Source organism: Theobroma umbraticum, unplaced genomic scaffold (assembly GCF_002168275.2).
Source record: "Theobroma umbraticum cultivar Fairchild unplaced genomic scaffold, ASM216827v3 scaffold_147.0, whole genome shotgun sequence".
NCBI lineage: Eukaryota > Viridiplantae > Streptophyta > Magnoliopsida > Malvales > Malvaceae > Theobroma > Theobroma umbraticum.
Window position 1 is genome coordinate 10,650,868 of NW_018397259.1, and position 20,646 is coordinate 10,671,513.

General features: G+C 37.0%; 3 protein-coding genes across 5 annotated transcripts; 1 reads left to right on the forward strand and 2 right to left on the reverse strand.

Moving 5' to 3' along the window:
• Positions 1-765: 765 nt before the first annotated feature.
• LOC110415057 (MBOAT (membrane bound O-acyl transferase) family protein) lies at positions 766-8,468 on the reverse strand. 3 transcript variants are annotated; one of them, XM_021426534.1, is made up of 19 exons: positions 8,101-8,468; positions 7,943-8,001; positions 7,660-7,754; positions 7,432-7,480; positions 7,191-7,294; positions 7,042-7,106; positions 6,176-6,246; positions 5,344-5,403; positions 5,140-5,253; positions 4,364-4,488; positions 4,210-4,261; positions 3,558-3,620; positions 3,270-3,379; positions 3,088-3,180; positions 2,910-2,991; positions 2,152-2,229; positions 1,320-1,395; positions 1,181-1,230; positions 766-1,063 (listed from the first exon to the last, which is right to left on the reverse strand). In XM_021426534.1, the coding sequence occupies exons 1-19, from the start codon at positions 8,231-8,233 to the stop codon at positions 1,022-1,024; spliced, it is 1,521 nt and encodes a 506-aa protein (XP_021282209.1). In that variant the 5' UTR covers positions 8,234-8,468; the 3' UTR covers positions 766-1,021. The 3 variants fall into 3 exon arrangements, with proteins under 3 accessions (XP_021282209.1, XP_021282208.1, XP_089639584.1); XM_021426533.1 differs by having other exon boundaries at positions 7,573-7,754; positions 8,101-8,467; XM_089783458.1 differs by having other exon boundaries at positions 7,573-7,754; positions 7,943-8,468.
• Positions 8,469-14,016: 5,548 nt separating this feature from the next.
• On the forward strand, positions 14,017-15,725 carry LOC110414618 (germin-like protein subfamily 2 member 1). Its single transcript, XM_021425895.2, has 2 exons — positions 14,017-14,356; positions 14,941-15,725. Exons 1-2 carry the CDS (start codon positions 14,248-14,250, stop codon positions 15,483-15,485), a joined length of 654 nt encoding a protein of 217 aa, XP_021281570.1. The 5' UTR covers positions 14,017-14,247; the 3' UTR covers positions 15,486-15,725.
• Positions 15,726-16,614: 889 nt separating this feature from the next.
• Positions 16,615-20,523, reverse strand: LOC110414617 (Glutamyl/glutaminyl-tRNA synthetase, class Ic). The gene is made up of 7 exons (XM_021425894.2): positions 20,382-20,523; positions 20,063-20,230; positions 19,859-19,955; positions 19,571-19,727; positions 18,175-19,277; positions 17,589-18,056; positions 16,615-17,025 (listed from the first exon to the last, which is right to left on the reverse strand). Exons 2-7 carry the CDS (start codon positions 20,209-20,211, stop codon positions 16,807-16,809), a joined length of 2,193 nt encoding a protein of 730 aa, XP_021281569.2. The 5' UTR covers positions 20,212-20,230; positions 20,382-20,523; the 3' UTR covers positions 16,615-16,806.
• Between the last annotated feature and the right edge of the window lie 123 nt (positions 20,524-20,646).

Genomic DNA, 20,646 nt, shown 5'->3' on the forward strand with positions numbered 1-20,646 from the left:
ATTTAGTATTCTCACAACTGTATATGCAGTTTTTTCAAGTGGTACATATGCCCGTTTGTTATTTCATGAGCTTGAGCTAAGAGTCCGAGAGAGATGTTTCCAGTGTTAGATTGGTGTAAATCTGACTTTGGTGGCTGTTAAAACAGTGTGTATCTTTGTATTTAAATCAAATTTCATTTTCTATCAAACCTGTCACCTAAATTATCATCATTGCAGATGCGTGAAATAATTGAAGGGTGAACTTTGTTCTTGCAAAAGATTATTATTGGTAAAAAGTAATTTTTTCCTTTTTGACAAAACAAGAGCTCAACGAAAAGCTTCTGACAAAATCTTTTCTTTTCTTTTAAAATAAAAAAATATTATTTTTCTCTCTTTCTCCTTTTTCTTTTTTAAATAAATTACCACTGTTCGATGTAAACCGTGATCTCTTCTTTTTGTTTTTATAGAAAGTAAAAGAAAAAAAAAATCTAAAATTTAAAATTGCATTTAGATAAAGTTCTTTCTTTCTTCATAAAAAAGAGATTTAATGTCAAGGACATTGTTTTTTCTTTTCTCTTCCTTCTTGTGATTTGTTAGATTGATAAAAGTTTAATACTATTATTACTACCCAAAATTTAAAAATTATTTTTGTATGAATATTTTTAATTTTAATAACTAAAATTTGATTGATTGAAAATGATAAAAATATCTTTTATGATAATTTTAATTAAAATTAAAACTTATATAATTTATTTTACTAAATAAATGATTAAGCTAAACAAACTCTTACAAGAAAATAATTGAGCAGATCCAATTTGACCCTAATGCAGTATGCAAAAGTTTAACACCATACATAAGGTCGATGATCTGTTGAAATTATCAAAAATCATATGTAGCATTAATCTCCAGCCATTCCTTCCTTTGTCTCCTAAAGAGGTATACAGTTATAGTATTAAACTAAAATCCAAAATTCCTAGCTGAGAATCTACTCATTTCATCAAAGGCCTCAATATGGATACATCATGCAGACTAGAAATGAACTTCATTGCATCCTTTGCTTGGCATCAGAGATTTGAAACATGAGCTGCAAAAAGTAAAAGGTTTTAGGTTAAAATTAGTCCTTGCCAGCCCTCGAGATGTTAAAACCTCATGAGGATACTTGGCATCCGGAAAACATTTGAAGCTGCCTCTTGCCATTTACCTTAGTTCCCACATAAAATGACAGAAGCATAAAACCCAAGACAGACAGTCCTGAAAAAAGGTATTTGCATTAATTGGGCAACAATGAAGTACACAGGAAAGAGCTTTATCAGGGTGAAAGGTATATCACACTCCCACACCTTCTTTTCGGAGGAATTGAGAAATCAACCAATTAATGCCTGACGGACCAATAACATAGCCAACGAGGTTAGCAACCTGCATATGAAGAAAAGAATGATAATAGCAAATGTAAAGAGCAATTCTCATATGAAGCATCTACTTGGTTCTAAACTGCAGTTGCAAAAAGACATCCATTTCATCATAATTTTTGCTTGCTTCCTACTCGATAAGGTGTTATTAGGTTGGTATTTTTGCTATTTACTTTTTGTTTTCAGAAGCAACTAAGCAAAACGTGTGTTGGATACCAAAGCAAAATATGTAAATTTTTTAAGATGACAAAATGCATGATTCTATTTCTATAGCGTAATTATGTTATAATTAGTTTTACATCTCAATTATTTGTCCATTTCAAACATATTATGATATTGCCTTTCATGCATTTGCTTTATAGCAATTTTAATACAGCAAATAACAAAAAATAAGTACTAAACAATCAACCAATTGGAGCCTAAATAACCGTAATCAAAAACATTCATTATCCAACAAATTCATGATCATAAATTTGACAAGAAAAATTTTCAAAATAGGCTTCTCTTTGCTAGTACACATTGCTTAACAAAAAGAAGAACCAATGAACATTCATTGGTCCAGCCGTACAGCAAAAGGTGCATTGCACAGAAGGCAAAAGCAAGCAACTACAATCACAACTTCTGGAACTGAACAAACTCCTCAACATACATCAAAAAGTGGAACACAACACAAATATCATGTGTAGATAAAATGCTACAATGAAAAAATGTGGAGTAAATTAGAAGCTGCAATATTAAATTTTCTATGCACACTAAGACTGACCATGAGACAAGTGATTGTGATAGCACCAGCAGCTGCTCTAAGTTCATGAAAAATGAATCCTCCCAAAGCACCCTCAGCCTGACAGCAAATTTCATTGGAACACTGAACTTAGACAATCATGGGGCTTGTTATAAAAGAAGAAAATATTTGTTGCCTTATTTTATACCCTTAATAACAGCATAGAAAAAGTATCTGGTGCCATCTCAACACCTTATAACCATATGATGCTAGGATAATGGCAAAAAAAAAAAAAATGATTAAGTCCGTAATCTCATGTAAAAAGTTTACATGTCATTATGTGCATGCACTCGATGGATGATAAACATCATCAGCACACTACCCATAAATAATGGCCATGGGTCATGAGAACAGTGTTGCTGAGATTTTAAGCTTCAGGGTGACCAAATTAACCATCTGCCAACTAATTTACATGCAAAACTTGTGCAACCAAACAGTACATAGACTTGCGTCACTTTTCCCCTATGAGCTCTAAAAGGGATCCAGTGAGGTTAACTTCAGGCTGAACGTTGGATACAATAGCCCAAATCACACAAGATTAAAACCATTTGTACTTTATACAACCTCTTTTTCATTTGCATGAATGAAGAGAGGTCAACATTAGCAACAGATTAATTGCCAGACACTGATGCCAGCCAGGTGCCCTCAGGCTAACTAACAAGGCTAAAAAGTGCCAGAATCTTCATGACAGTGGTAATAATCATGCCAAAATAATAACTGGTAGAAAACATAGACTTAACCTGCAATGCATTTGCTGCTGATTTCACCAACATTTCAGGAACAAAGAATAAACATGTTAGCCATGCCCATGAAAGAAGTTTCCTAAGACCAAAGGCAATATGCAGTTAGATAAGGAATAGGCTACATGTTCATAGAACAGAATAAAGAAAAGAACAACCCAAAAGCTCAAGATTATACCACTCCAAATCATGCCATATAGCGACAAATGTGAATATAACCCATATGTTGAGTAGCTTTCTCCGAGATCCACCAAGAGGAATATACATGTACCTGAAAATTGCGATCATTTTGTAAGCCAACAAGTCAGACATAAATATGCAGAAAAGAGAACCAAAGAAAAAGTATCCAGAAATGAAAACCTCACAATCCACTTGTTGAAGGACGCATGCCAACTTTTCCAAAAACTTTCTAAATTGTGGCAATTATTGACACATTTTGGCATGTTTTCAGGGGCCTCAATGCCAGCTATCTACAATTATAAATTGCAAATGAATATCTTCATACAGGTACAGATACTAATGCTAAAAATTGTAGCACAAGTTAACAGGTAAGCCAAGGATTAAACCATCTAAGAAGGAATTCAACAAGGCTGCATGTAAAGGGAAAATATATACTACAGAAAACACATATCCTTTAAGTGAACATACCAGTGACCAAAACCGAAAATAGCGCCAGATAAGGAAAAACTTTAACCACATGAAGTTTATGACCTGTAGCAGCACGTGGACAGTGTTAGACTTAATTTTAATTCTTCATGCATTTACACTTGGAAAACTTGGGATCAACAAGATAAATAGCAACTTACCCAATATAACCTCTGTTCTTAACAACTTTAATGCATGGTGTTTGCTAGCTTCATTAGCATCTTTATTTTCAACCATACATCTCTTCTCAGTATTGATTTTAACAATGAGATTTTTTTCTTAACATTGGGTGCTTCCAGATCAATGTGGAATCAAGATATCTGACCACCCTATATGAGCTATTTCCATCTGGACAAGTCCAAATGGTACCAATTATACAGATAGAGAATGAAGGCAACATTTTATAAAGGGTAATATTGATTCGAGCACTTCTTTCTGTGTTAGGGAAAGTGGGCAAGGGCTGGAGTAGTTCTGTTCACGTATAATACTAGAGCTTAAGGCTCTGTAATTTTCTTAACTAATGAAAATGTACCGCATCATACAATCAATGCAAAAAATCCTGACTTCGTATCACATGAAAAATATCCTGTTAATAAAAAAAAAAAGAAATTTATCTTAAAGTTTGCCAAGAAAGATTTAGACTTAAATGCCTTACCCCATATCCAATGATGAATATGTCCATAGGGGATAACATTTTCCATGAACCACTGGTCATTGTGAAACAAATTTAGTTAGCATACAATAAGACTGCCTCTAAAGATTTCCTAAATCAAAATGCAAGCTTGAACTTTGAGTTCCAAGAGAGTCACCTGACAGCAAAGGCATTAAAATAAAACAAATGAGTCATTAGTTCCATAAGAGACAGACCAAATACCCAACGTAGCCCGTACCAAGTCACCTCTTTAACTGAGTAATAATTTTGTGGCACATCTAACTGCAAAAATTAGTAGCAAGGGAACCTAATGGTATTATACCACATGTCAATGATAAGTAGAAGTATGTTTGAATGGAAATATATGCAATCTGAAATACAAAAATATGTACCTATTAAATTGGGAAACTTTGCAACTATTTCATGAGAAAAGTGAATAAACTAAGAATAAAAGGTAAAAGTTCAGTGTTTGGGAAAAATAAATTTGAGAGGTGGATTTGGATTTAGTTTATTATAAAAATTGTGAAGGAAGTATGCAAGCATTATGTAAAAACTGGTGAAGATTAGAAAAACCTATTAATTTGAAAAAGAATAATAAGATAAATTTAAAATTCCCTTACTTAGTTTTGGCATTTCAATTCTATCCTTAAGTAGAGATCCAACAAATCTATAAATTTGGAAATAATCATGAAAGTCATGCTTTCTTGAGTTGCATGTATAACACAAATTATGTTAAGTTGGAAAACTAAACCCTTTCTTTCAAATTCAAGTGACCAAATGGAAACTAGGAGAATTTTACAATGAAAGGTATCTAAAGTCTAACACTCTCATCATTAATGAGAAATTCTCTGTGTGCGTGTGTGTGTGTATAGAGAGCAAGAGAGAGAAGAAGAAGAAGAAGAAGTAATAGTATCCATCATGAAAGTGACAAACCTGGGAGGCAAATGCATTAAAACTTATGATTGGCCCTGAAATGTAAATAGGTGCATACACCAGGTAACTAAGGTATATAGTAAAGGTAAAATTGTTGGTATGGACATTTCTCTCCTGCATGACAAATATATTTATAAGAAAATAAAGTTATACTTTCAAGCAATAGCAACAAGAAGATGGCCTCTGATTTAATTAGCAACTAACCTGTAGAATTTGATAACAAATTTTTCCTGATTTACAAACATGGCATCTTTGGATATGCTTCTGCAATTACCAAAACAGGAAATCATCTAACAACTTGATTCTAATTGGACAAAATATACAGATCTGAGTTTTCACACATGTAAAGAAAAACTCTCAAGTAAACATGCCATGTATGAACCTAGAAACCAGAAAAGTTTCTAAGAAAAATGGAGACATAGAGAGTTAATTTTGATGGATAGATCTGTAATGCTGGATATCTTAATATTAGTGGGAAAGTTTGGTACAAGTATGCCAGATATCTTTGTGACAAGTATGTGAAGTTTGGTGCACCCGAGCATTTGGCTCATTGGTTGGTGCATAATCGCCCTGCCTAATGAGCAGGGTTCGAATCCGGCCTCTCCCAACTATAAAAAAAAAAGTATGTGAAGTTTGGTAACACGTAAACAGTACACATCTGAAACCAGAGTTTCGACAGTAGATTAACTTATTTGCAAAAAGACATAACGATGATGCTGTACTTAATCATAGCTGCACCAAGTTTAAAGGATGCCCCAGAAATGCAGAAAGGAAGCAAAGAATGGCTTATATCCTTTTACAAGACAGACAGGTTCTGAAGGACAAAGCTACAATACCTAGACTACTTATGATATAATTGTCCACTGTTCAGCGACTTTTTATGTCATTTACCTAACAGATAGGGTAACAGACCTAATAGTCAAATTGATATAAATTAGACAGAAACCAAGGAATCATGCATAGTGGAGATACAAGAAGTGGCAGCAGAAGGTAAGGGGAGGGGGGGAGTAAGAGGGAGAGAAAGAGAGGAAACTACCTCTTGATCAAAACAAGAATCTTGATGTGCCCAATGGTAATCGTAGCCAAAGCTTATCATGCGCAAAACAACTTCAAACAAATATATCAAAATAAATACTAGTAAAATGTACCATATGATGGTATGTAAAAAGTCACATGCCATCTTAAGATTCAGGAAGCTAGTTAATGAACATCACTCATTGATTTAGGTAGGAAGAACATTCTTCCTTAAGAACCTTAAATAATTTTGTTATAAACAGTAATCGTTTACTTAGAATTCTCATTATTGGAATCAGGACAGACTGCTAATGCGTAAATCGCCTTTTTATACAAGTCTTGCCAAGTTGACCGTTGTTTGTAAAAACACATTCTGCACTAAGGAGGTTCAGCATAAGCGTTTGTCCTTCAGAGGTGAGTTTCAAACATCAAAGGTATTTATTTGTGAGGCCTTAAATTTTAGTGAATGCTGATACCACTGACAAGCAATTCATGATATTTTATAACCCATTTATGGAATAGAACTTGTGAGTTAATATTAATGGTCCGCCCAAAGAACATATGTTCAATCCAAGGGCAATAGCAGCATGCCAGACATGGACCATTCCAGGCACAAAGGCTTACTAACTTCCTGGTTGATCTATACACCATTTACTGAACTCATCTAAAATAAATGAAAGTGATTTGTTTCTAAGAAAGAAAACAAAACCAATACTATGCTTTTTCTGCTATTGGGTCACAATGTCAGCATGCTAATCAACTAAGGTTCTAAGCTTGCTAACAGGAACGTTGCATCATTTCTTTTGTGCATCTACTAGGTGCATCTACTAAGATTGCATTATATTCACTGAATTCCAATATCAATAAAATGTAAATGCAAGGATGTACCAAAGTTAAAGCAAATGTGCCATCTAAATGTGCCTCGAAAATTGTCCAAATATGCCCAGCGTTGCCTGCACGAAACAAAAGAAAGGCAATTATAGTAAGCAAGATTAGCATACCAACCAAATAAAAATCATGTAGCTTAGACTACTCACCCAAACTTGGAGAACGAATATCCTTGATAAACACGGTTGCAAAAAAGAAAAAATAGGTTGAAAGTCCAAAGTACAAGAGGGAAGTACTTTGCCTTTGCAAATATCTGTGGAAACAGAAATCTAGTAATGGCATTAAATTAGATGCATTTGCAGGCAATAATGACGATGGCAAGATGCAAAAACAAACTAGAATTTAGAGAAGAAAAATGAATTAGAAAGGAAAGAGTTGGAGGAAATGAACCTTTACTAGAAGAAAGTTTGCTGAAGCAATTAAAAAGATAAAGACGATGCTGCGAAAAGAATGGGGAAAAAGGGTTAACGTTACCGCAGCAAGAAAAGAAGAAGACAAGGTTTAGTGATGAGTAAAATGAAGGGAACCGACCAAGCTCCATGAAGATAAGAAAGGTAAATGAGAGAAAGGAAAAGCCAAACAATGGACATCCCTCTTGCTCTCAAATGGAAACATTGCCTTGAGATATTAGCGAGCATGGTAAAGACTCCAAAGACAAGGGTAAGAAGGGGTAAATTTGCGCGGAAATTTCTCCACTGGGCATCAGAGACATCCTACATAGAAGAAGACAAAGTGAGCTTTGGTCTAATGACTGAAACAATAGAAATTAATCATGAACTAAACTTTGAAACAAGAGGTAAAAGGCGAGAACTTGGGAGTGCAAAATTGGATCTTTATCACAGGTAGGGAAATCCCAAAATGCAGTAAAGGAAGAGCACCGATGATAGTAAACATTACATACATTGAGACGAGGAGAGAAAAGCCATCCGCTACGCAAACCGTACAGTTTGGGGAAATGATCTGCAAAAAAACAAAGCAAATTGGATTTACATAATACAGTAGCATATGAGAAACAAAAATAAAAAAAGTAAAAAAGAATCAAAATTGAGAAAGAAGTACGTCGAGAAAGGTGAAGAGAACGACGGATGCAAAAGGCGTAGAAGCCAATTGCATAAAGTATTAGAAGGAACAGCTCCACTTTGTTCTGCTTCTGTTTTAATTTACCCTTACTATTATTATTGTTATTATTCATATTCACAGAAGAAGAAGAAGAAGAAGAAGATGAATAAAATCTCTGCTCTAGCAAGCAGCAAGTAATAATTATTAATTAACTAATAAACCACCAGCCGCTGCACTCTCCAGATTCTGTTCTTCTCCTTCATTTGCATCGCCCCCCAAATTTCCAAACTTTGCCATCATGGATTATCGTCCCTCCCTAGCCCAAGTTCTATTCGTTTGTGGGCTTTCGCTACCTTCGAAATTGTGTCGCTCCCAATCATTCTCCAAAATAATAAAGTACCAAATGGTGGTGAAAAAGTAACCCTCATTGCCACGAATTATGTCTTTTCACTGTAATAGTTGATACAGCATTTGAATAAATGCTTTTTATATAAGTTAATTGATACTCGATTATATCTTATAAATATTAATAATAGTAATAAATCAGATTAAGAGAATATACATCAAAATTATATAACATATCTAATATCATATATGTAATCATTGAGTCATAAAAAGAAAAAATATTTTATTAATATGAAAATAATTACAAATGGACCAAGACACGTCATTATCGGGTTATAGGGACAGTTTTTGATGATTTGCTACAAATATACCTTTACCAGTAAGGTAGTCTAACAATTCACTGACTGCTCACTTCTTATAAAGAGTTTACTACGAGACTTTAAACATATTATACGAATAGCCATTACAACACTTGAAATGAGGATATTCTTTTCCTAAAGTATCTTTCTCCTTGAAGACTTAACAAGTATTTTTAGAGATGTCACTACGAGTCATTACAATATGTAAAAGAGGAACATTTCCCTTACAAGTACAAACGACCCAATCTCTTAGACCAGTTTACACTATCATAGTCCGATACAAGTTGGCTCGTGACAGCCTCCCCCACTCAATCTGTTGACGTCCTCGTTGACTTATTGGCTTGAAATTCTTCAATCTTCTTCTAGAAAGCACAAAGATCGACTCCCTTCTCCCAAGTGATTTCATCTGGCCCCAAACCTTCCCATTTCACCAGATACTCTTGTGTCGGTCGTCGGTTGATTATCATCGTCCTCCAGACCAAAATCTCCTCCACTCAGCACTGTGATGGTGGCTCTTGTGGCTCGACTTCTAGTGGCATCTACTGAATCAACATAGAAAGGGTCAGATTGCTAACGTGAAACATAGCGTGTACCTTCATCCACTTGGGTGGATCAATCCTGTAAGAAGTCCTCCCCACCTTGGGTACAATTGGTATTGAAGGTTCATACTTCTATACTACACTTCGATCTTTCTTCCTTAAGAATCGAAGTTGTTCGGGTACCAACTTCATTAGCACTAAGTCTCCCACCTTAAAGTGTTGCTCTCTTCGACCTCTATTTGCCCACTTTTTCATGTGGTTGGAGGCTTTCTCTAAATAAGCTTTGACGATTTCAATGTTTTGTTTCCACTATTTAGCAAAGTTGAACGCCCGTTGACTTTTCCTGCTATACAATTCCACTGAGGTAGAAGGAAGTCATGGTTGTTGTCCAATGATGACCTCGAAAGGGGTTCTATTAGTGGTTGAGCTCTTTTGTGAGTTAAACCATTGTTGAGCCACATCTAGTAGGTTGGGCTAATTCTTCTAATTCGCTTGTAAAAAGTGTCGTAGGTATTTTTCCAATAACCTATTGAAGCGTTTTGTTTGACAATATGTTTGTGGGTAATAGTTGGAAGATATATTGAGTTCTGACTCCAATAATTTGAACAACTCTTTCAAGTAAAAACCTATAAACCTTGGATCTTTGTCCCTGATAATGTTTTAGGAACACCCAAATATTTTACCACATGTTTAAAAACAGTGCGAGTTATTACTTTTACAAAGCTAAACTTCTACACTGGAAAGAACATCGCAGACTTGGAGAACCGGTCCACCACTACTAAGATAGCGATCATATCTCCTACTTTTGGAAGTTCTACAATAAAGTCTAAAGAAATACTTTTTCATGGTTTAGTCGGCACTGGTGGAGGTTCGAGCATTCCCGTCGGTCTCTATTTGTCTACTTTGTCTTGTTGGCAAATGAGGCACGTCTTTAAATAATTCATCACATCTTGCCGCATATGAGGCTAATAGTAACCTTGTTTCAATAGTATAACGGTCCATTACCAACTTGGATGTCCTGCCCAAAGAGTATTGTGACATTCTCGCATTAATTTCTGTATAAGCTCTCCCGCTCTTAAAACAAATATGCATAGTCCCTTCGTTAGTAAGAGTCCTTTTTTCACCAAAAAGTATTTTGACTTTCCACTTTCTACCAACTTCCTAGTGGCCATTGCTTGGGGGTCTCGATGTAAATTTTTCTCAATCAAATAACGGATATCTATGATCACTCTATTGGCTATCATTAGCGTGATCACACTTAGAGCTATGAATTCAACCTTTCTACTGAGGACATCTACCTCACAGTTTGCTTTTCTAATTTTATGCTTGGAGGAGAAATCAAATTCAGTTAGAAACTTTTGTCATCTCGCTTACTTAGCTGTAAGTTTTGGCTATGTGAGGAAGTGACGTACGATTGTATTGTTGATCTTAACCATGAATTGTGATCTTAAAAAATAATGTCGCCAAGATCGTAAATAGTGAATCACTACAAGTAGTTCTTTCTCTTATGCCATGTATCTCTTCTCCTGTTGCCACACCAAGTGTCCTTGTAGCAACACTCCTCTAAGGGTAAAATCTGATGCATCCGTCTGTACTTTGAAGGACTTTGCAATATCAAGGAGTGATAAAACAAGATCTGTCATCATCATGTCATTCAAGCCTTCGAAGGAGTGATAAAACAAGATCTGTCATCCTCTACGGTGTTTGGCTCTACTTTTGTTCTTTTTTCAGTAATTTGATTAGTGCTACCATCTTTCTTGAATATCCTTTCACAAATCTCCGATAATAATTGGCTAACCTTAAGAAAGAATGAAGCTCAATTGTATTTTTAGGGTGGCCCATTCTTTGATAGCCTTTACCTTTTACATGTCTATCTGGATGTGCCCTTGTTTAATTATGTGACCAAAAAATTGGATTTGCGTTTGCACGAATGCACATATCTCCATTTTTTCATATAAATAGTTATGCATAGCCTTTGGAAGACTTGTCGCAAATGCCGTTGATGCTTTTTTAAGGTCGAATTGTACACCACGATGTCGTCCACGATGATTACGATGAACTTATATAGATAATTATGAAACACCTGATTCATCAGTGTGCAAAAGGTAGCAAGAGCATTGGTTAGTCCAAAAGGCATAACAAGAAATTCAAATGCGCCATATCTTATTACACAGATGGTTTTTAGCTTATCTCACTCAGCCATTCTTACTCGATAAGCAGCTTGATTCTTGGAAGTAATTTTATCTCGTGATCGATAGCTCATCGAGGCTGTAGGTTTTGGCATCATATCTTGAAATTTTTCTAAAACCAGTTTCACTTCTTTAAGTATTGGATTTGTGTTATGTTCGCCTTTGTAGATAGGCATGGCCACATAAGATGGCTTACCTTTCTTGATCCTCTTCTTAAACTGTATAGTTGATATAATTTTCTTCTTACTCTTAGGTAAAATTGTAACTGATACTACACATGGTCATTCTCTAAAAAACATTAAACCACTTGCAACAGGGAAAGGGATGGGTTGTGCTTTTGTCATAAAATCCAAGCTCAAGATAAAATCAAAGTCATCTATAATGGCTATAGTCAGGTTTATTTTCCCTTCCTACGTGCTAATTTTAACCTTTACATCTTTGACATTTCCTATGATAGCTGAAGCTAGAGAGTTAACTGTTTTCATTTGTCTAAAGTCCTTTTTAACTTTAAGATTGTATCTCTTTGCCTCTCCTGGGGTAACAAAGGCGTTTGAGGCCCCTGTGTTGAGCATGGCTTTGATATTTTTCTCATTCAATAATGCCTTTACATACATTAGACTTCATTGAGGCTCTTTATCCATCTTTTTTAACTATGCTTATAAGGCACTGAGGAAACGAATAGAACCTATTCATGGTGGTTTTTCCTCGACTTCTTTGACTGTGGTGTGGGGTAGGGGTGCCTCAACATTAGCAGTGCATATCGTACTAAGAACTACTCGGTGAGGACAGTCAGCTACTTGATGAGGTTTCTTGCATAGAAAATAAGATATCGGAGGTTATGGCTTGAAGTTCTATGGCTTATTTAGTCTCGGTTGGGGTAAGTCTCTAGCATGTGGTCTTTTATCGCCTCCCTAATTCGAGAGTCTGCTTACTCTTGAAAATTTTGCCCTATTGTTTGAGCTACAGCTATTGGTCTTGGATGGAAGGTCCTTTCTTTTATTGGAGTTTTCATTATAATCAGTAAGGTGGCCAGCAACCATCATTGTTAACGTCACATCCTGTACCTTTTATCGCTGTAATTTCGTCCTCGTCCATGGTTTCAGACCCTTGAGGAAATATAACAATCTATCTTTTTCAATTATATCCCTGATATCTAACATTAAAGTAGAAAAGTTCCTCACGAACTCTTGCACTGATCCTATTTGTGACAACTCCCGCAATGTCCGTCGCGCCATATACTCAACATTTTCATGGAAAAACTAGTTCTTCAATTCCTGCTTTAGGTGTGCCTAAGTGTTGATGCGACAACCTCGATCTCCTGAAGTTGCATTGGCATTACTTGCAGTAATACCGAAAAGATTTATTTAAGCTTTCAATTCTTCAATCTTGCCTTACGGAGTGCTCAATGCATTCTTGGTCTTATTACTCAGGGTATTAATCCTCTTGGATAGTTCCTACTTGACTATTTCAATTTCATCTATTTGCTCACGTGGAACCATTTGAGCTTTTACTGTCGCCACTCTAGCTCATCTATCCTTTGATGGCCTTCTATTGCATTCCGCGTGGTTACCAGTTTTACTCTTTAGTTCAGCACGTCTTACTCCTGTTCTGGTACCAACTGTTCCAAACTATGTTCCTTCACTTAAGTATGTGATAATCCACGTGACATTTGAGTAGACGCTTCCACGTAAGCTAGCTGATACTCAGTTATATTTGATCAAACATGAAGAATAATAACAAATCAGGCTAAGAGAATGCGCATCAAAATCATAAGGCATATTGAATATCATATATGCAACAATTGAGTAATAAAAAGAAAAAATATTTTATTAATATGAAAATAATTACAAAGGGACCAAGATATGCCATCGTTGGGCTATAAGGGCAGTCTTAGATGATTCATTACAAACATACTTTTATTAGTGAGGTAACCTAACAATCCTCTGATTGCTCACCCCTATAAAAAGTTTACGAAGTCTTACACGTATTTTACCAATAGCTATTACAATGCTTGAGATTAGAATAATCTTTTCCTAAAGGGTCTTTCCCTTTAAACACTTAACAAGTATTTTTAGAGATGTCACCACGAGCCATTATAATATTTGAAAGATGGACATTTCCCTTATAAGAACAAAAAACTCAATCTTTTAAACAACTCTACCCTATCATAGTCTGATACAAAATTGATTCATGACACTTATAATAGAGCAAAGATTTATTTATGAGTATGGGATTGGGACTGATGAACTATGAAGCATGGTCTATGTCACAGTACCTAGTAAAAATAAGCAGTATTAGTTTGCAAATCCTAACGCAGAGGATGAAATTGTGGTCACGAGGAATTATTAAATGAGATGAGGGCATGTGATGGACTTAAATACAAGGGGCCAGGAATGAGGTCAAAGAGCGCAAAATAGAAGCCACAGCCTGGCTGCTTGCGCCGACTTTTCAGTTTTGTAGATATTGGCAAAGGCAAGGCAAGGCAAGGCATGCTTCGTGCTCTACCTGCCACGATCTCCATCCATCAATTGTCAAAACCCAAAACCTACCTGCCAAATATAAATACGCTTCCCAACTTTTTCTCTCCTTCATCCATGGTCTTCAATCGTACCGTAACTTCTCTTCTATCTCCTTTCTTAAGTCTTTCCTGACTGCCTCTTTTCATTCTCTATTATTTAAACAACAACAACATCCACTGTTTCTAAGAGGCAACCCATGGAGGCTTTCGTTGCGCTGTTTCTTACAACTTTTGCCTTGGTGTTGGGTGCCGCTGTTGCTGACCCCGACTTGCTTCAGGATATATGTGTTGCCGATCTTTCCTCTGGTACTGCACTAATGCTCTTCTATCTTTTCTTCTTGCCGCTTGCCGTAATGATTAGCTTTTTATTACTGCTACTATCGTTTCTACCTTTAAAATGTCAGCCAATTAAGTTTCAGCTATTCAAAGAAGAGTGGCTCAGCCAAAAAAAAAAAAAGAACGAAAGCCTCGGAAAACTTTACATGCTACCGCTAATTGCTATACTGTATTTGGTAGCTGTTATTCAGTTTTCACCAGATCCACTTTTTTCTTTTCTTTTGTTTTTTTGGATAAAAACTAATCCTACTTCTCCAGCTGCACAATTGAAATGATGTATGTTGCTTCGATTGACAGCTTAATTGACCTCTTCACGAGTGGATTCTATTTGATCTCTTGCTAGTCGCTAAGCCTCATGATGGCTCATCTGACCTCTTTTTCTACCAGAATCAAATTAACATGAAATCTTTGAAGAATTTTGCTTCAATATTTGGATGATTCCAACAAAAATATATGGGCTTGCAGTTACAGTATGAGTTATGTACTAGCTCACTGATGCTTATTGTTATGTACTTGTACATATGCATAATACATATATGTGCCAACATAAACAGGAGTGAAAGTGAATGGATTCCCCTGCAAGAACCCCTCAAGCGTAGGAGCAGATGACTTCTTCTTTGCCGGTCTGGCCAAACCAGGCTTCACCAACAACACCTTGGGGTCGCTTGTCACAGGGGCCAATGTGGAAAAGATCCCAGGTCTCAATACCCTCGGCGTCTCCCTCTCTCGCATTGACTACGCCCCCGGTGGGCTCAACCCTCCCCACACCCACCCACGAGCAACCGAGATAGTGTTCGTGCTGGAAGGAGAGCTGGAGGTTGGCTTCATAACCACATCCAACGTATTGATATCAAAGTCGATCAGGAAGGGTGAAATATTTGTGTTCCCTAAAGGATTGGTGCATTTCCAGAAGAACATTGGGATGATGCCTGCTTCTGTTATAGCTGCCTTCAATAGTCAGTTGCCCGGAACACAGTCCCTTGCTGCCACCCTATTTGCAGCCACGCCAACAGTGCCTGATGATGTATTGAGCAAGGCATTCCAGATTGGTACAAAACAGGTTCAGAAAATTAAGTCCAGGTTGGCACCCAAAAAGTAGACTAAATTAAGCTTTGCTGTTGCTGCTGCTGTTGTTTAATAGTTGGAGAAGGAGAATTGGTGGGCAGCTTTTTAATGTGAATTTCTTGTCTCAGGCAGGGGGGAAAAGAGTTATCATATCTCAAACTGCAAGCTTTGTTTTCATTGTGAAAAGCCAATAAATATCGCAATAAATGGATTGCGTACACCCCTTCCATCATATGGGATAAAACCTTGGTGTACCATTGTTTATGTTTAATAACGATTTATGAACAAATAAGTAAACAACACTGAAGAAGCAAGGGTTAGCACTGGGAAAGAATATTGGCAGTGGTGGGTGAACTTCCAAGGTTTCATCACGCCCAGCTGTTGGTTTAATTTAATTGCAGCTTCTCTGGGGTTGCTGTGAACGTGATCAAAGAAAAACAAAAAAGATAAAAAAGCGTGGCTCAACTTCAAACTTGTTATCTTAAAAGCACAAACTAATCAAATGATCTTAAAGGACCGATTAGTTTAAGACAATAATTAAAATACTGCATTTTTGGTAATTTCAAGGGCCCTGCTCCAGTTGCTCCATTTGATTTGATTCTCTCTTGGAGCCAGCTAGAAATGATGGGCATAGCATTATTGTATCCGATTTCCAGACTATTAACAACCTGTATTAACAGTAGTAGACAAATCAGCAGGGCATGCCCATCATTTAATGTATGTAAACGTAAAAGATGTTGCCTAGAGGTGTGTGATCATCTGTATCCTATTACCGTAAGCTTGAATTGAAATAGAAAGTGGCGTAATGCCTTTGCGCCAACAGATGCGGGAATAGGAGTAGGATTTGTAGAATTGTATGAACCACCACGTTGTTTCTTGTTTGTCTGGTGATCTACCCAACTGTTTAATAGTAATTCTGACATTCTTCGTTTGTTTTAATGCACCCATCTTTTCTCTATTTTCTGTTTTTAAAGAAGACACTAACGGCCTACTACGGAATAACCAAAAGTGGCCACAAACACGATTAGAGTAATTAAGACATTGTAACCAACACTTGCCATTGTTTTGGACTACTCTTCATGGTTGTCCAAAACAAATCAATGTCTTTGAATGTCACTCGAATAGGAATGAACCCACCCATGTTAATAGTTGTACCATAAGGATTGAAAAAAAGAAAGCACTTATGTTCATAATGACCATAAAACACGAACCAGAAACTGTTACATCCACAATATTCATAAACTTGCTAACTTGCATGTCCATATATCAGCCAGAGAGAGAGAGAGAGAGAGAGGCAAGAGCTCATAATTTCTCCCCTCGTCTTTCAGGATCTGAATAAGATAGGGTAAAATTGCCTACTTCAACACACTTTGCTGCCTGCCATCAGGAATTGCGATCAAAACCACAGGCTTTGAAGGTCTAACAAAGGGAACATCACATCTGAAGTAGCCTTTCCTCTCCAGCTGCAATATCTCTCCTTGCTCTAAATTGCGCATGTTGGAATCTCCAACTGCTGCTATCTCCCTTTTTGTACATGGGTTTAGTACATCTAGGAAATCCTCTCCTTCTTCCAGCTGCATCCACAACAAATATAGAAAAAAAACCACATCCTCATACTAAGCACCACACACCTCGACCAAGTATCGAGCCATTATGGGACAACAATGAACTAAAATATATGATACTCCCTCCCATGGAGAAGCAGGGTGAAAATCCCACAAGTATCAAGAACACTGGGTTCAATTTCTAGCACATAATTCGTATTGCATAATTGTCAACAAATAACAATCAACATAACATTCATTATGCAACATTTGCATATGATTTATTATGCAGCCATGTTCATTGCACATGTGACATTACAAACAGGTATACATGTACATTTGCATGCAGGCACAAACATAATCCTCTATTGATTTTGGCATAAAAAGGAAGAGAAACAACCCTGAACTATGATTGATTTCCTGTTCAAGACAAGATGTTTCTCTATCAAATTGTATGAGTCAGTGCTAATTTTAAATTTGAAGGAGCACATGGTGAACAGTGTTCCACTATTTAGCTTGTGACAATTATAAATTTTAAACAAGGACAAAATTGAACCAGAAAGTATAGCTGTAAGTTAATAGTAAGAAGATACCTTCTTCTTTGTTATTAGATAGTCAAACTCCACTAATGAAAGGTTAACGAGTTCGCTTGTTTCTGCTAGCCATGTGAGCTTCAACTTTGTTGTCTTGACAGATCCTTCAAGATGCAAAACTCCGACTAACTGGGTGATGTTTCCATCCTGGTCCTTAATGATATCTTTCACGATGGCATTTCCCCAATCCATTAAGGTAACCTCCTCATTTACTGAGATGCAATCTGCATCAGCATGGTCTATCCATATCCTCCTTGTGTATGTAGTCGCTTTCTCTCCAGCACCATCATACTTCTTATGCCTTGGGATAATGCGAACAAATGGCTCATTAGGACCATTAGTTAAGGTCAACAACACGCGTCGTTCTTCAATAACTGCTGTATGTCTAGGACAAACAGGATCAATGATTTTCTTATTAATAGTCCAAAGTTTGTCCCATTCCATAAGATTGAGATTTTTCGATGCTCCCTGGAACAAAAGGATGAAAAAAATTAATATTCATTGGAATCAAAGCTTATACTCTAAAGCAAACTATGGTACTCCAAAACATTCAGTTGCACATTGTGAATGAGCCATGCAAACTCACTTGTTCCAAAATAAATTGTATCAAGGCCTCTATTTTCAGACCTCGGCGAACAATTCCTTGGACAGTTGGGAAACGGGGATCATCCCATCCATCTACTTTACCGTTTTGCACAAACCAGAGCAGCTTACGCTTGCTAAGAAGCGTATAGACCAAATTCAATCGACTAAACTCATATATGTGTACCTTTTGCATTCCCATATCCTCTTGAATCCTATAGTATTGAGCATTGCGATCGTGATACTCACTAGATCGGAGTGCATGTGTTATGCCTTCTTCAGCATCAACAAATGGACAAGCAAAATCATAAGTTGGGTATATCTTGTACTTGGATCCAATTCGATGGTGGGGAACTGGATTGCACCGGTGGTACACTGGATCCCTTAGAGATTTGTTAGGATCTTGCATGTCTAACTTCCCACGAAGGCAGCACTGCAAGCCCCTTTCAGAGCCAGCAACCATTTCCTTCCACAACTTCAAATTCTCCTCCACACTGTTGTTCCTACATTTCGATTCAATGCCATCCATCCTTTCCTTCTGCATTTCCTCACGTGGTGTATCATCCACATAGGCTTTACCTTCCTGTATCAACTTTTCTGCCATATCCATTAACTTTGGGAAGTAATCAGAAGTATAGGTGATCTTTTGATACTTGATACCCAAAGTCTCAACATCTTTTATAAGATTTTCTACAAATTCATTGCTTTCTTTGGTCGGATTTGTATCATCAAAGCGCAATATTACTTCACCTTGGTACCTTTGAGCAAAATAATGATTTAATAGGGCTGCTTTAGAGTGCCCTATGTGAAGATAACCGCTAGGTTCAGGAGCAAATCTCAACCGCACCTTCCCAATCTCAGCATCAGGAAGATCTACTTCAGCTGAAGGCCGGCTAGCAACTTTTTCCTTATCGGAAACATCCCCATTTACACTCTTTTGCTCTTTTCGTTTAGCTGCCACTGGCTTTCCCAAGCCTTTTTGGCCAACATAAAATGCTGTGACTTCCTTCAAGGCATCACTATATTCTGCAGAAACAGAATTGTACCAGCGAACAAGGTTTGGGTACTTGTTTGACTTCCTCATGCTTTCCCATCTTAGCCCAGTTCCTACAGGGCATAGAATATTTGTTAGGTACGGATAGATGGAAAGCCGTGAGAGATTACATTGAGAAAAATGAAGTTATAGTATGATGGTATACAAGTTGGAATCTTTTATGGGCTAGTCAACCCAAAAACAAAAAAGGAAGGATAAGATATAAAAGCAGCAGGTCATTTTCCGTTGGCGGTCAAGGAATTAACAGATATATAAGCTGCAAGGCAACCGTGATAAAGGGGAAAAAGTTGGATGAACCAAATGGCATGGGGTAACACAACAAAAAGGATGAATTTTGAAAGTTTACCAGCAAGACCAGACCAGATAGATATGTCAGCAATGGAGAAATAATGAGAAACGAGAAAGGTACGCTTCTCCAAATATGTGTCCAGGAAGCCGCAAGCATTCTCAAATTCAGAACCACCACATGAAAGGATAGGAGCATACTCCAGCCACTCATCAATCTGGGTAACGGAAAGAAAATATATTACTATCAAATCAAACGAAGCTTTCATTCTTTCTAATAAAAACTATATTTTCTATCAAGTCAAACGGAGCTTTCTTTCTAATAAAAAGGAGAAGAAAAAAAACATACTTGGGCGGCGTGGAAAGCCTCGTGGCCGTAGAAATTAGGAATGGTAGCAAGGCGACCGACGTAGCGGAGAATTACATTAGTTCCATGCAATTTGAACCTATTTATTACACAGAGACAGAATGGATTGAATTTATTATTATTTTTTTAATAAAAAAACTAAACCGTAAAGTTGAAAATTAAAACTAAGGAAAGCTAAAAGTATACCCGTTTGAGAAGGACAAAGTGGCAGAAGAAGAAGAAGAAGAGGAAGTCTGAGTTGGTAAATCGATTCCAGCAATCTTAGCGGCCGCAATGACAGAGAGTGGAGGGCTATCGGGGGGAAATGATAATTGTTTCGGGCCATGCTCCTCCATATTTAAGGAACAACAACACCTGCGATCAAGAAGGAAATTTTCTATTTATAGAGAGAAGAAAGGAATAATTGTAGAAACCGATCGGACAGGACAGCAAAAATGAACTCCCAAGTCAAGTTGATGGTTGGGTGAAGAGAAAGAACAAGGTATGAATGAATTCCCAAATAAACCTGAGCTGCTGAGGCGCCGCCAGGAAAGAATAGCGCAAGAAGCAGAGCAGTGCGAGGAAATAAGAGACGAGGCTGGTTTTGGTAGGGTACTGGACATGCTTTTGGAGATTTAAAACAACCGCCCCACACCCCACCCCATGTGAACTTCCTCTTTCTAGGCCCATTAGGCGTTAGCCTGGTTTGGACTTGAATGGTCATTGATCAAAAACAGTGGCCTCTCCGTTCGTTTGTTTTTCTTCTAGACTGCTAATTCCGTGAGGAGAAA